General features: G+C 37.5%; 1 protein-coding gene across 1 annotated transcript in view; it reads right to left on the reverse strand.

Annotated features, from left to right (window-relative positions):
• Positions 1-1,448: 1,448 nt before the first annotated feature.
• The window catches only part of LOC126263025 (uncharacterized), a 54,945-nt gene continuing 39,484 nt past the window's right edge, over positions 1,449-16,909 (reverse strand). Inside the window, exons 3-4 of the mRNA XM_049959991.1 lie at positions 1,868-1,974; positions 1,449-1,784 (exon numbers count right to left, since the gene is read on the reverse strand). Of these exons, the coding sequence (XP_049815948.1) occupies positions 1,618-1,784; positions 1,868-1,974 (274 nt within the window). The 3' untranslated portion in view covers positions 1,449-1,617. The remainder of the gene's footprint in view (positions 1,785-1,867; positions 1,975-16,909) is intronic.

Raw genomic sequence — 16,909 nt, forward strand, 5'->3', positions numbered from 1 at the left:
GCTTACAAATAATTTTATATTGGCAATTTTGTGAAGATCAGTGGTTACTTATGATGATTCAGAATGATTGCAAGAGAGTGATATTTAATGTGAAATAACAACAGTTGTCAAATCACTCTTTCTTGGCAAATGTTAATGTACGTATTTAGAGATGGTCTCAACCTGCTGATGATCATCAAACAAGATTGCATGAATTCTGTAGAAATTCCATGCAAATTTTATGACACAGTACAGGTCAGCAGTAGAGGGGCTCCAAGAATCCATTTGAAAAAGTATATCAATTGTGCACAACTAGAAATGTATGCATGAGGTGAATGATATTTTGGGTAAAAATTATGTCCATAGGTTACTGTTTCTGAACCAAACAGTGTGAGATTCAGTTGCCTCTCAGATTTATACAGGTGGAAGAAAAACCTTTTTTCATAATAACGTCAGATCACAGAATTATAAAAACTTAAATGTGTAATGCAGCTGCCTGTGTGAAGTGAATATTGCTTTGGATGATGCAGGTGGGATGATCACGGAAGAAGTGAGGCAAAGGGGTGGAGAAGACTGAGGGGAGAGATGACCAGCAAGGGAAAGGGTTTGAAGGACAGACAGAGGATTGTCACTCTCATGCAAGCAGAAGTAGTTGCATATGGAAATACAGAGTATGAGGGGGAGAGAGAAGGGGGAGCATTTTGGGAGAAGACCATTGAGAAAACAGGGTCCATATATGTAAAAAAATACAAGGAACAGAGCTAAGAAATGGGTTAGATGTGGGAGATAGGGATTGAAAATTATGTGGCTACAAAACAGGGGCTAGCAGAGATTGAGGATGGAAAAGTGTATGGGTGGGACATTTTCCAGCTTTACAACATAGAAATAAATTTTCGAGTATGATGGTACAAGTTGTGTCATTAAAACTGACTGAGCTCAAGTTTGAACACCTGGCAGGTGTTTCTACTCGGCACAAGATGATTGACATTCATAGTCAGCTTATATATGATTTTTTAGCTTCTCTCAGTTTATTTGTTGACAGGACAGTACACCCACAGACTGTTCTGTCATTACTGTATAGTTATAAGAAACATATATACAAAAAATAAAAATGATCAGTAATGATGTTTTCTTATTGAGTAACAGACATTTGCTAGCTTAATCAGCTGTGATAGGTTAAAAGTTTTTGTCAGACAGGGACTCATTTTCAATAATGTTAACTTCCCATTCTTGCCTCCTACCTAAATAGCGTAGACAAGGGGGCAGTGGCTATATTTGAGTCATTCACTTGATTGTAGATAAATCTAACTTAGATGAAGATGAACATAATGTAGCAATTGTAGTGACTATCAGTTTTATTTCTATTAATTAGTTTTAAACATATTCACATCAAACAATCTACTGTGCTGATAAAAAATAATAAAGAAGCTACTTTTGTGATGCAGTTTTTAACAGCTCCCAGTCAGCAAATGTTTTAAATATTCTGTGGAACTGTTGTTTATAACATTGTAAAAATTTTCAGTTTCTGGATATTAATACTTCAAACCACATTTTTAAAATAACAATATATGGATCAAAGTTCAAAGATTAACAAATTTGATGTCCAGTTGCAGTTGTCTTTACTTTTGTTTTTTCCATTTATTTCTTGTTTAGGTTTCTTCTACATTGGAAAGTAGCAGTTCTGTTGTCTTTCATGTCTGGTGGATGACCTACGTACATAAGTTGCAATGTGAAGATGTAAATGACCTCAAAACCTGCCATGAAACTAAAGCCCGTAAACAGACTCAGTAAGCCACCACTGAAACCTGAAACATGGTCAAAATTTTTATTATCTTTTCTTAATTTCCTTTCATTGTTCAATGTTCATGTCACAAATGAAATTACTTACCCAGCAATATAGTTAGTCTGTCGACAACTTTCTTTCTGTATTTAGTGGCCATGAAATTCCCATAGTACACATGAAAAAGTGTGTGATTTTTTATGCCATATTTTCTCCTGAAAAACATTATGTTGTTGTCTTATAAAAACTAATAACAAAGATTTAGATTTTGCAAATAATTTTTTATCAATAATAGCTTCTAAACACTTGACATTGTATAATGAAATGAGTGATAAGATCAGTAAAAACTGTTTCTGGCAGGTTAAAGCTAGTTTAGAAAATTAAGAGAGAACTCTGTGAAGATTGAAGCATACTGTCATTTCCCCAAAGTAGAATTATTTGCTTCAGTTTGGGAAGCAATGAAACTTATTGTAATAGTCACACTACATTACTGCTCATAAACCACTGGGGGAAGAGTGGGGTAATACAGACATTATAAACCACAATTTGTATAAAAGCTGAAGTAGGGAAATGAAATATTGTAATATAATTTAAGAATACAGTTTAAAAAAAGGAAGAGAGCTAGAAAATATTCCACCATCCAGCTGAAGCATAACATTGGACACACACAAATGTACTGGGTTATGAGCCTTCAGAGGTTCAAACTTGTTTCAGTAATGGTATTGACCAAAAAGATGAAAAGAAGATTCACACAAAATACCCACAAATTTCTCCTCCTTGCTGTTTCTACAAACACCACTTTCTTCTTCAGTAAAGACAAAAAAGTTTTTAATAGTGAGTTAAAATTACTTTTCTGATATTTACAGTAAATAATTAAGTTAAAGCTTTGTTTCCTGTGAATGGATGTCATTTAATAGTTCTCAAATGATCATTAATTGATGATGACAAAATAGACAGAAGTAAAAATTGAATCATGTATGAATTCCTCCAGGGTGCCACATAAGCTCCTGTTTTTCTTTCACATGCCATTTTTTAATGTACATAACAGGATTACTGGCCTGTTGCATTGTAGGCAATTCACTGAGAAAATGAGTATGGTATCTTGTAAAAGAGATTTACAGTCAGAGAAAAGAAACAAATTTCGAAACAGTATTTGATGATTTTTCAAAGAATGTACAGGATGTGACGTAATTATGAAGACAATGGATTAATCCATAATCTTTGATAACTCAAAGTAGTGAAACTGAATTTGTCAATATAAGAGAAAAGCTTTATACATTTCCTACTTATAGGCTCACTGTATCTGATCAACAAATGATTGCACATAGATAACACACAGTTTAGCCAAGCACGCTGCATTTTTACGGAAGTGTTACATATAATTACTGAGAAGTGATAACATGAGTTATCTTTAAGGTGAACTGCTGGTGACGGTGAGGCCAGTATAAAAAAATGACTGGGAGGCTTTAAAACAATATTATCCTTCAGAGCAGAAAGTTGAAACTTAATGGGTATTAAAACACTTCAGATACTACAGCATAACTGGTGTCAATAATAGGATAGGTTCAGTAGGATTGTGAGAAAAATATGGAGGAATGTTGTATAGAATAAGGACAGGGAGAAAAGTGCCCAGGAAACTAAAAAGTGGAAGTAGCTCCCAGAAGTGAGAAAAGGTAGGAGCCACTTGCCACAAAGGACAGTTCATGGGACTGGCAAGTAAGAGGGAGAGATACAAGTAAGTTAATAAACATAGAACAAGGGACAGTAATTAGGTTATTTGACATTGACATTTAGGTCACTAAAGGAAGGTCAGCTGGACATTGAGCAAGGAAGGCATTGACCATGGCTGTTGAAGGAACTGTTGTAGCATTTCATCAAATTGATTTTTGTAAACCATACAAAACCAACAAAGATTTTAATCCAACTCCTACTGAGTATGAGTCTGTCCTATGTCTTACCTGCTATGAGCAAGAGAGGAGGAGAGAGTATCGTGTGGAGATAAAATAATTAAAAATAACAGTAAATACAGCAAAGACTGAGAAAATTCAAAATGTCAAGAGCCAATAAGTGATGTTAATGATACTGAAGCAGAAAAAAGTAGTGTTCATAAACAAGAGCGGTTTGGTCAGATGCAGAAAAGCAGTTCTCACCTGTGTTACAGGAAGATGTTTATATTTTCCAGTGAAAAATCTACATGACACAAGTCATAATACCTGTGACTGTCTTGTAATGAGTGGCGAACTCTCCCAAGACTTACACTCAGTCTTGGTTTAGCAGCACCTTGTCATCCAACTGATCACTAGTTAATTCTTATGTCAACATATGTTGCATAGTGGTCATAGTGCACTGCCACGTGGCAAACTTACTCTCATGAATTTCTTTGTCAATAATGTGACACACACACACACACGTGCGTGCATGCATGCATAAACACGCTTATGCCCCTACAGGGCATAGGCATGTGGATTTGTGTGCGTATGTGTGTATATTTTACTCTAGCTCAAAAGCCAGCAATTTTCTTTCTTTCGTGTTTACCTACTGACAATTCAATGCTACTTTTGAGGGAGTGGTCTCCTTCATCAAAAAGTATTTACATTCTACAAGACATTTCCTACAACATTTATACTACTGTGGCTATTTGTAACATATATGCCACATGAGATACAGCAATGGAGCTTGAATGATATAAGGAAAATTCACTATGTTGCATATGTTGCTTGCTGTAATCCATCACACACCAGAAAGCCACTCCCCTACGAGTTGGCTACTTGAAGATAACATATGAATATATCCAAATTTGCTGAACATGAAAGTCTTTGGTGATGGATAGCATCCCTCTGAGAGGTTTATGGTAAAGAAATGAAATTTTATGGTATGGAAATGAAATCATTGACCACCTCATTTAAAGATTCCTTCGTAACAATGACAGCAAACATTGCACCCACTAACAAACCACCACATAACAGATCCGATAGATTTAGTTTGGCAGATACTGCATCCATCACCAACAGACATTAGTTTGAAACATACAGTCCCTAGAGGGTATTGTAAAATTCATGAGGTCAGTAAAAAGCTATTCTGCTGTTTTGATTGTGTTTCTGGCAAAGTGTTAAAATGTTGTACTAACTTGTTAAACAAAAACTCAGGTCATGTTTCCTGACAGATTTGAATACACCTACGTATAAAACTGGAGACAATAAAACCACCAATAATTTTGCTGCTCATTTTTAAACATTTGTGAGAAAGTGGCCTTTGAGACAATACTAACTTATTTTTCTGCACGGAGAGATGTGTTGCTGTGGTGAGAAACTGGACTCACGTGGTGAAGGACATAGGATCAAATCGTCCACTTGGCGATTTAGATTTAGGCTTTCTGTGGGCTCTGTAAATTGCTTAAAACAAATGCTAAAGTGGTTCAATTGAAACAGACACAACCAGTTGCCCCATCCTTTCCCTGCCCAAGATTCAGCTGCAGCACCAATAACCTCACTGTCAATGTAATACTAAACCCTAAACGTCCTTTCTTCCTTTCATTTTTCTGAGCAGAACTTGTTGAAAGTGCCTCTGAGTTTGGCTTTTTAAGGACGTTTCAGATACTCGAATTGTGCATATGAAGAATTTCTTTCATGAGTTTATGACCTGTTTATATGAAATGCCTACCACCACAACAATTTCTCATATTTTAATGTCTTTTTCTCTTTATCAGACATTTCTTCAGAAGACAACTGCATGTAAAGCACATATAAAATTTGCATTTCTCATATGATCATATTTCTTTCTAACTGAGGACAAAAAAATGAAGAATTTTGGGATGCCAGGACAGTTTCATGAAGTTAGAAGAGGAGTTAAATAAGATAAAATAGGATATGGTAAGATTATCACATGCACAGTGAGAAAATGACCAATTAGAATTAAAATAGAGACGTCTGCTTTACTATAGAGGAAATGACCAGGGAGGAGACTCACAAGTAGACCTTATTGAAGCCAAGAAAATAAAAAAACATTGTTGTAGTTACTGAAGTAATTTTGGACAGAATGATATGCCTGTTAAAAAAGAAAAAAAAGTGAACAGAAGTTGGAAACATTGGGGTCTATTTATCACTATGCTCACATTCTGAGGAGTGATAGGTGGAAGAAATCTGTGAAGAGTTACAGAAACTACTAAATGAAATAAATCTCACTATAATGTTATATGCAGGATTTCAGTTTGAAAGTAGGAAAAAGCCAAGGAATGTCCCTCAGAGGGAAACTTCAGTTATGATACTGAAATGGCAGAGGTCATATGTTAGTAGAATTATGAAGAACAACATGTTTGTACTATAACTTCCTTTCAGAAGAAAACAAATAGTAAATTGGATTTGACAAGGACCAAATGAAACCAAAAGCTAAACTAATTACATTTCATCAAACAATAAAGAACATGTAGATGATGTGATGTTCTTAAAACACTTTTGACTTGCAAATGAAGAGAGAATTATAAGATGGAGAGTAACTATTAAAGAGCAGGTAAGCATTGAAAGCAAGTGATAATGTTATAGTATTCAAATAAAGAAACTTACATTGGGTAGACAGCATAATTTCATCAGGTGAGAAGGCTTGATACAATGCGACATGACAGCTTAGTGACGGCCTGTGTGAATGGCACAATTTGGAATACATTGTGGGACATGACATGATGGCCCATGTGAATTGATTTTAATATGTATAATATTAAATTTATTAATTTTCAAAAATTTGAATTACTTTTCATACATTGAATTGATTTAAAAAAGATGTAATTATACCTGAAGTTATTGACATTAAATTGTTCATTAAAACACTCAAAAACTAACTCCATAAAAGATTATCAATAAGTAATTCAATGTAAAAATTGTCTCTGAGGTACGCTGTATCTCTGTCCTTCTTGGCTAGTCAGAAGTTGGAAGTAAGTGAGTTATGAAGGATGTTTTGGTGTTGTACTGAGAATTACGTATGTTGTGTTCTTTCTGTGAATATTTGCTTGAATAACCTCATTTGATATTCTGAAGTAAAAGTGTTGAAGAATCAATATAAACACCATTGGCTTTTCATTGAAAATAACACACTGGATAAAATGAATCTGACAGCCTTTTGCACCACACAGTAATAATGTGCCCCAAGGCACTGCACTGAGATTAAGAAGAAGATAATGGGCATTGTTAAACAAGACAACTTTCATATTAAAATTAAGTTTCTGATCATCACCTCTTTGCTTCAACTCTATACACTGAGTTGATCCAATTAACGGTCAAGACAATGAGGTTTGCGTAAAACATTATAGTATTGTATATTAACAACCTTTGACAAACATTAACTGACACAGTCTCCAAGGTTGAATTTATGGGGGTATCTCTGAACCATTTGAAATCCAAACTAGAGTGCGACAGGTTGACAGACTTTCACCATTACTCTTTAATATCATTCTTGAAAAAAATTATCAGGACATGGGAAAAAGAAGTCAAACGAATCCAAATTGGCATTAGAAAAGATAATAGATTCAATGTGAGGTGTTTAGCTTTTGCAGATGACATGCAATCCTCACAAATAATAGAAAAGAAGCCACTAACACCATACAGAAGTTACACGAAATTGCACAAAGAACTGGCCTGCAAAATTTCTTATGAGAAAACCCAGTGCCACAAGACAAATTGCGTATTGTGACAACCCATGGGAAAATCGTACAAGTACCACATTTTTGGTACCTGGGAGAAATCATCCAGCCATCAGGGGCCAACCTAAAGGCTAATGAGGAAAGAATAAAAAAACTACAGAAAGCATATAAACTCACGTGGAACTATTATAACAAAAAGTCCATATCCATTAACGCAAAATTAGGCCACTACAACACTGTCATACTTCCAGAGGCACTGTATGCATCTGAAACAACACAAATAGGTGGGCAAACTAAAATCAAAGAAATAGAGAAACAAGAAAGAAAATTCTCAGGAAAATTTTTGGCACAATACAAGAGCAAGGAATCTGGAAGAAGAGACCAACATCAGAATTATAAAAATACACAGACAAGATTACGGATACAAAAAGGAAAAGAAGAATGCAGTTCTACAGACGTATCCACAGGATGAATGAAAACAGAATTTCAAAGCGAATTCTTAAAGTCATCAATTCAGGCAGGGGAAAAACAAAATGGATAAAAGAAGTTGAAGAGGACCTCAGACAAGCACACATAACAGTAAACAATGCAGAAAATAGAAGTGAATTCAGGAACATCATCAAAAAACATAAATTTGACACCACAACACAGAAGAGACCAGGATGCAAATGGACAGCAGAGTGAAAGAAACAACACAGTGACCACATGAAGAAAATTTGGGCTCAGAAAAAACATAAACAATCATCATAAAGGAATTCAAGTTCAAATGCTCTCTTTAAATAGGAACAATCAAAAATAATATTAATAATAATTGTATATTAACATTGGAACATCAAGAAGTGAAAATATTATATAGGATCCAAGACAATCTAAATGAACCAGCTGATACATTTTACACGAAAAACATCAATTTCTGTATATAATAAAAAGACAACATATATTAAAATATGAAATAAAAGAGAAAGCATTCCATGGATATTGCAGCATGCACCAATGGGTTGAATGTAGTCACCGTGGTTTGCGCTGCTCCCGTGTGTTCTAACTTACTGTAACATTCATGATCAAGTGTAGACAGCCAGTAGCAGATGACCTTGTAATGACATAATCGTTAGTCGCTGTCAGCTGATGGACGTAATGCCAAGTGTCAAAGGAGTCATGCGCCATTCACCAGAGGTGCTGTGTTTTTGTTGATTTAGTACTCCTTGATTAATATGGCTTTCTATGACTTTTGTTCCTGGAGATGGATTCTTTCTAGTATTTTTGAGTTTGCATAGAAATCCTAATTTCCATACAAAATTAATTGTGTTTTTCCTAGTGTGTTAAATGAAGTTCTTTCCTTTCAGACGTGTGGGGTAGCCACACGGTCTGAGGCGCCTTGTCATGGTACATGCAGCTCGCCCCGTCAGAGTTTCCAGTCCTCCCTCGGGCATGTGTGTGTGTGTGTGTGTGTGTTGTCCATAGCATAAGTTATTTTAAGCTAGATTAAGTAGTGTAGGGCTTTAGGTACCAATGACATCAGCAGTTTGGTTCCATAAGACCTTACCACAAATTACAACTTTTCCTTTCAAGGACATCGGAATTCATGTTCTGCATTATGGGTAAATTCCAAGAACACACCTGAGTATTTGTAGGATGACTAACCCTGTAGGAGCTCCAAAACTGGTGTCCCTGACATAATTTAGCCACATTATACTTTGGAAGAAAAGATTTAACATAAGCAATCACTGATAGGAATGGTACCTTTGCTCTCTCGGCTTGCCATGCATTTACCACCCTTCTGGCTGCAAAATCTGGTGCTGTGGTTTGCACAAGCAGAGGTCAGTTTTTCGTATGCAGAAATTATGGAGGACTCTACTAAATTTGCAATTGTGGTAAGCCAGCTAGACCACAAATTTGCCACAGAAATTGAAGATTCAATCACAGGCCCACCTGTGACATATGCCTATGAAAAATTGAAGACCGAGTTGATTTGTAGAGTCTCCATGTCACAAGAGGAAAATATTTACAAGTTTTAACACAAGAGACAATGGCAAAAGAAGACCTTCGCAAAACTTGAGACGTTATGGAGTAAAGTTTGTACTGGTATAGCGCCTGATAACCTACTATGCATGTTGTGGAGTATCTGCGATCTACCACTTCTAGTGAAAGCCATTAGTGCACTGCAAACTGACATAGCCTTGCTCACAGTTGCTGAATTAGTAGACGAGATATTCAATGTGATAACACCCGCATTTTTTAAGCGCAGTGGTGGCATCATGTAACAAGTTGTCGTCACCAATAGTTTCACTCATCTATTATGATGTTCTGACTGCCAAGGTCAATTTGTGATCAAGCAGATTGGTTAATTGTTGACCCATAAAGACCACAACAAGGACAGAAACCACTACTGGACGCTTTTAAGGAGTCTCTCTTCTACTTCTTCCTCAACCTTTGGGACTGGCCAATCTATCATCTGCTGGTATCACAGAAGATTTGAGGATCAGGCACATAAATTTACAGTGCCATGTGCTTGCCCAAACACCAATGGCAGTCAGATAAAGGGCACATCCACCAATTGATGGACTATGTAGCAGCACCTATTTATCAGCAACTGTAAGTCAGGGCAAAATATCTGGTGGACACTGGATCAGATCTTTTGTGTTTCCATGCACACAGCTACACAGTAAGTGACCATCAACTGTCTTCTTGTTGACTGTGGATAGTGATTCAACAATAATGACATAGGGCATGCGGCATATCAAGCTTGACCTTGGACTGCAATGTGACCTAGCAAGGGATTTAATGATTGCTGATATGTCAGAACCCATAATAGGAGCAGATTTCCTGCCATATTACCAGATGTTGCAGAATGTGGTGAATGTATTATATGGACTGTGTCACTGGCTTATCAACATCAGGATTTCAAAGGCATGCAGCCATGCACATAGCCAAGCTTGTACAAGCCACAACTGCTGTCAAACTTACTGCAGAAGTTCCCAGCCATGACGTTGTGATGTTCACCTGCTTTATTTCCTCATTTGCTCTTCTGAGTTCACAACCCCCCAATAATACACAGTTATATGGCCAGTGCACTATTGTTTAACTTTCTATAAGTCTCATTAATAGGTTGCAAGCAAACATTAACAGACTGCTACAATAGTTTACTATTGAACATCTATGAGCAGTAAAAACCTAACTGCACAGTTCTTCCCACATAATATGTTACGTATTGAACAGACACTGTCATTGTTTTAGCACATGGCCTATTACACTTATTTCACAGTTAAGTGGATGCATTGTTGTTGATGTAACCAATATGGGTTCCTCATCTGAAACCCGACCATGGACTGACTGACTCTCGGGCCCAAAAATTGGGCCCTTATTACATCAAACAATTGGTTCTCTTTACCAGTTTCTTCCACTAGCAGGGTTAAGGGAAATTTTTTGTTTAAATTATGAAATTAACAGATATTGTTATGCAAACAATACTTTTCACTAAACTGGTAATTACTTTTGAACTTCTTAAGGGCTGCTTTGCTAATATGTTTTCAAATAGAGCCAAATAAGCAATTAAAGAATGCTATTAGTTGTTCCCCCAAATGTTGATAATTATTATAGAATTTATATTTGTTTATAAGTCAACAATAGAATTTGAGTTACGAAACAATTACTGACCTCACCCTATAACAAAAGACACTAACTAGGAATAGTTAAAATAAATGAGAAAATCAATTACATACATAAAACTAAGAACAAAATTGGAACTGGTGTTATATTATTTAAAACTTAGGGCCATCCTTCCTCTTTTGTGGAAATGCAGGTTATACTCACATTGTTAATGGTAATTAGTTGACATTGAAAAAATGAATTTAAGGAGGCAGATGGCAACATAAGAGAGGAAGTAAAAAGATCTCAGCTTGCTTTGTCACAGCATGACCACCTGGAACGCTGAAAGAGGTATGTCATGACACAATGCACTGCAAAATTACTGATGGTCCACCCATATTCTGTCAATCTTGATGTTTGGCTCCAGACTGTCTGGCTTCAGCAAAAGTAGAACCTGATAGTGTACTGCTTGAAGGTGTTACGCAACTGTCAGGAAGTCCTTTGTCATCCCCACTTTGTTTGATACCTAAGAAGTGCGGTGCATGGAGGCCATGTGGTGACTATTGAAACCTCAATGCCAGAAAGACGCCAGATTGTTATGTAGTGCCTTTTCTACGAGATTGTAACTACGCGTTGAGTGGTGTGACCTCAGTTGCTGTCCTAGACTGTACTTAGGCATACATTCAGATTGCTGTAGCCAAGGAAGACAGAGCAAAGCTGGCTATAATCACTGTGTTTGGTCTATTTGAGAGCCATTTTATGAAGTTTGGTCTTCATAATGAAGCACAAACATGCCAGGGGTTATAGGCTCTGTGTTACAAGGACTCCCATATTGTCTTGCATACCTTGACAACATTCGGGGTTTCTCAGTGATACCAGAACATCATCAGTAGTGTGTAACTGAGGTGTTTCAACAATTACAGAAGTATAGCATTGTCCTGAACACTGCTAAATGCATTTTTGGTCAGACAGAGATAACTTTCTGGGCCACAGAATCTCATCATCAGGTTCGCTACTGTTACTTGAGAAACTAGAAGCTATCTTACAACTCCCATGACCAAGCACTTTTATAGAATTGTGTCAGTTACTCAGCTTTTTAATTTTTACCACCAACATCTGCTGCACACAGACAAATTGCAAGAAATATTAACTGCTGCACTCACTGGCCCAAAGAGCAAAGGGAACTTAATCATTCTGTGGTTGGATAGCATGACCTCTGCTTTCGAGATGGCCAAATGAAGCATAGCAGATGCTGCATTACTCACACACCCTGACCTAATGCTGCTTTGGCATTAGTGGTTGACACAAGTCAGACAGTGACTGGCGTGATGCTACAGCATCAATGTGATGATGCATGGCAGCCAGTAGCTTTCTTCTCACAGTAACTTTCACCGCCACAATGAAAATTAAGCACCTATGATAGAGAGGTTCTGAAATCTATGAGACCATTAAATACTTCATACCTCAATTTGAAGCCAGAGAGGTCACCATTTATCCTGTCCACAAGTCACTGGCTTATGCCTTGTGTCAAAACAACAACAATTGTTCACCTCAGCAGCACAATCAGCTGGTCTACATATCCCAGGTTAGCATGGATATGAGGCACATTTCTGGGATCAAAAACATCGTAACTCACTACCTTTCATGTGTTAACAGCATCCCACAGTCACAGTCGATCAATTTCACTCAAATTGCAGAATGGACTGACCAAGAACTACACAGTCTGCTCTAGGATTCATCGTCAGCAGTATGCCTCTGCTTAGTCAACACTCCTGAAAATGACATCAAGCTATCTTGTGACATGTCCAATGATAAACCCTGTCCTTTTCTGCCTTACACATTTTGAAGACATGTGTTGACAATTTACATATTCAGTGCCACTCTGGAGCTTGACCAACAACTTGCATGTTCTGCAACCATAATGTGTGGGCAGAAATGGACGGACATGCATGAGGTGTCAATGCATAAAAGTTTGCCACCATGTGCATTCACCAATCATTGACTTTCTGGACAAGACTCCTTGCTTTCCACACATCCATACTGATGTGGAAGGCCCTTTGCCTCCATTGAAACGTGAATGCTACATACTGACGATGGTCGACTATTTCACCAGATGGCCAGTGCATTTTGGTTGCCCTCAGCACATCATGGCAACTGTGATTCAGTTTGAATATGACCTGTTCACACAGCTTAACAAATTCTTTGGTATCATATGCTATAAAACCACAAGCTACCACATGACCAGTAACAGGATAATAGAATGCTAGCATCATTATCTCAAGGCCACACTCACATGTCATAATTCAAACTGGACAACAGTGTTACCACTGGTTTTGCATGGTGTGCTAAGCATGTACAAACCGGGCCTGGACTCTCCATCAGCTGAGTTAGTTCATGGAAAAACACTGCAACTACCATGTGAATTTGTTGATCCACATGCAGCCCACATAGATGGCATTAACCACACAGATTTTTTTCTCACCTCGGTGAACAAATCAGTAAAATCTGACCACATCAAGGTATAGAACTTTGCACACCTATGTGTACCATGAGCTATAGTCATGCACACACATCATGTTACACACAGATTTAGTGAATTGCAAGTAGAACCTACTGCTGCAACATCCATGCCAGCACCAGTGTCAACACCAGCACCAGCTATACACCAGTCAGCACAAGCAACTGTACAACAAGATCAGAACATTGGGTTCATTTTCCAGCATAATACTTGGATGATGCTTTGCTTTCTTGGAGTAGCAAAAACATCACTAGTTCTGTCAGGTGATGTACACATGCCAAGGATCAAAAAGTTCACACGTCGTCCACCAGAGGCAGTTTGTTTTCATTGCTTTTGTGCTCCTTGATTAATATGACTTCCCATGACTGTTGTTCTTAGAGAAAGATTCTTTCTAGTTTTTTGAGACAGTTCACATATTGCTGTTAACTTCTCACTAGCTAAGAAATACTACTCTCCATACAATTACTGTTTTCTTCCTCACGCAGTAAATAAAGTTCTTTCCTTGCTGTGACATCACAATTTATGTTTTATATTATGGCTAAATTTCAAGAACATGCATGAATAATTTGTTGGACAGATAATCATCTAGAAGTTCCAACAAGTGTCATTGTTTCTTTGACCCATTGGTGCACTTCAGTTTTCTGATCATGACAGTTGCTGAAATATCTTCTTTTACTAACAGCTGTTTGACCAGCTTTGGGATGGATGAGACACTGCCAAATCTCTGTTGTAATCATTGGAAGGTAGGCTAACTACACCAACATATAGGTGTATATCGTTAGGATGGGTGACAGGAAACTTCATTAAGTGCCATAGATGGTGAGATGTACAAACTGTTATAATCATTTCTGATGAAACAGGGCATGATGACTGTGATAGAATGAACCAGGAGGGCTGTGAAATGTACAACCTCATGCATCAGAAGAAGTTGATCTTGACTGTATTGTCTGCAGCACATGGTGTAGTGGCTAGCATTGCTGCCTCTGGATCATGGGGTCGCAAGTTCAATTCCCGGCCAAGTTGGGGATTTTTCTCTGCCTGGGGACTGGGTGTTTGTGTTGTCCTTATCATTTCATCATCATTCATGCAAGTGGCAAAATTGGGCAGTGTAAACATTGAGACTTTGTAAGGGCACTGATAATGGCTCAGTTGAGAGCCCCACAAATCAAACAAACAAAACATCATCATCATTGCTTGTGTCACTGAAAAATCTTCAGCTGTGGATGTCACAAACAGTAGAGTATGGAAAGTGTATGTGCAGCAGCTAATCCTTACAATTCAAAAAAAGTGCAAGAGGTAACTCCTGCTGACTTTGGAGCTCATCATGTTATGTCAGTGGAGACTAAAATGTTGCATTTCCAGTCCTCATTTTCCTGCATTTCACTTTTTTCAGATGAAGCTTGTGTCACCATGTATGGAAAGTTCAAGAGCCACAATAGTCATATATGTGCCATTTAGGATCACCATGCTACATTTGTGAATGACCATGAATGCAGATTTTCGTGAACTTGTGAGTAGGTGTAATCACTGATTGATTGATGGTTCATATCTGCTTCCTCCCTATTTAAGAATACCTGTGTATATTGTCTTTCTGAGAGACAAATTCCCAATACTGGTGGAATATTTTCATGAATGTAGGTTGCCCCAACACGAGGCAGCTCCTGTTCACTCTGTGAAAGATACCTGTCAAGACTAAAAAGGATCTCCTGGCAAGAATTCTTGTTGCCTATGACACTGTTCTAACAAACAAAGATTAAAGGGCATAACAGAACTTTGTGCAACAATGTCATGCACACTTAGAAGCTGGGGAGAGCCGTTTTGAACAACTGTTGTGAATGTAGAACCTTGTGCACAACTTGCACGTAAATGAAATTATTTCAGGAAATGTGTCTACTTAAGACATCAGCAGCAGAACAATGGTAGATCTGAAATTTCCGCATTTTTACTTAGAACTTTCGATGCAGCCATTTTCAGACATGCTTCTTTGTATGAAATTGATACATTTCCAATGCTGCATGACCACTGAAAGTTTGTATAATCGTCATGGAAACACCCCATATAATGAAAAGTGATCAAAATTGCATGCTATTAATATAAGAATATAAGTATTGTTTTATCTGATTATTTAAACACAGACTTCTTAATGTACACTATTAATTATGGGATAAAGAGGAATATTCATTATGAGCCATCAGCTTTGACCAATGACAAAGGCCACTTGCAGCAAATACTGTAAGCAAATTGATGACTATAATGTGATATCAGAGTCAATTTTTTTCAAATGGGCTAAGTTACAGATCAGCGTTTCACCACAACCAGGTTATTTAGTTTCATATTCATTGGCTTGGCCAACTCACAACCAAACTGTCACTTTCCCACCTAACAACAATGTAGGAAAAGACAAATTGCTACATAGTATAAAGAAGACATGTCAAGATGCAAAAAGACACAGCCACAGCCTTCATCAGTAACAGACACACACACCCCTCGGCCCGATGTCAAGGATACTGGATGGTAGTTTTGAGGATCACTTCTACTATCTTTCTTCCAGACAGGTGTGACCTGTGCCCTTTTTCAAGAACTGGGCATAGTTTTTTGTTTCAGGGATCTATGATAGATTATAGTTAGAAGAGGGGCTAACTCAGCCACAAATTCAGTATAGAATCTGACAGGGTTTCCATAGGCCTGGAGCTTTATTCAGTTTCAATTATTTCAGCTGTTTCTCAACACCACTGACATTAATACTTATTTCATTCATATTTTCAGTTTTACGAGGATTAAACAGGGGCAGTTCTCCTAGGTTTTCCCTTGGAAAGGAACACTTGAAAATGGAGTTAAGCATTTCAGCTTTTGCTTTGCTACCCTCAGTTTCAGTTTCTGTCTCATTGACTAGGGACTGAACACCAACTTTCATGCCACTAACAGACTTCACATACAACCAGAATTTCTTCGTGTTCTGTGACAGATCACTTGACAATATTCTGCTACAGTAGTCATTGAAGGCATCACACATTCCTCTCTTGATAGCCAAATGTGTTTTAATCAGCATCTCTCTCTATATATAGCCCTACACTTTGTTTTACACCTATTGTGCAGTATTCTCCATTTCTTTAGAGTGACAATATACAGTGGAGGTTCCCTCTCATTATGAACTGGTCTGCTGGGTACATACAGGGTGCGGCAGTGTTCATAGCATAATTTGACTTGCATAGTACAATGACATACTGCAGGAATGCGCGCCAGCTTGTGCTCCATTTGTGTACTAATGAGCTGCCATTTCGAGTGTGACAGTGATATGGAGCAGTGGAGTGTCAGCATCGTGCCTTTGCTATTGAAAGTTATTTCAAGAATAATGACTCTGTTAGTGCTACCCAGTGTCTATTTTGGCAACATTTCAATTTGGGACATCGTGGGAAAG

Source organism: Schistocerca nitens, chromosome 6, assembly GCF_023898315.1.
Source record: "Schistocerca nitens isolate TAMUIC-IGC-003100 chromosome 6, iqSchNite1.1, whole genome shotgun sequence".
NCBI lineage: Eukaryota > Metazoa > Arthropoda > Insecta > Orthoptera > Acrididae > Schistocerca > Schistocerca nitens.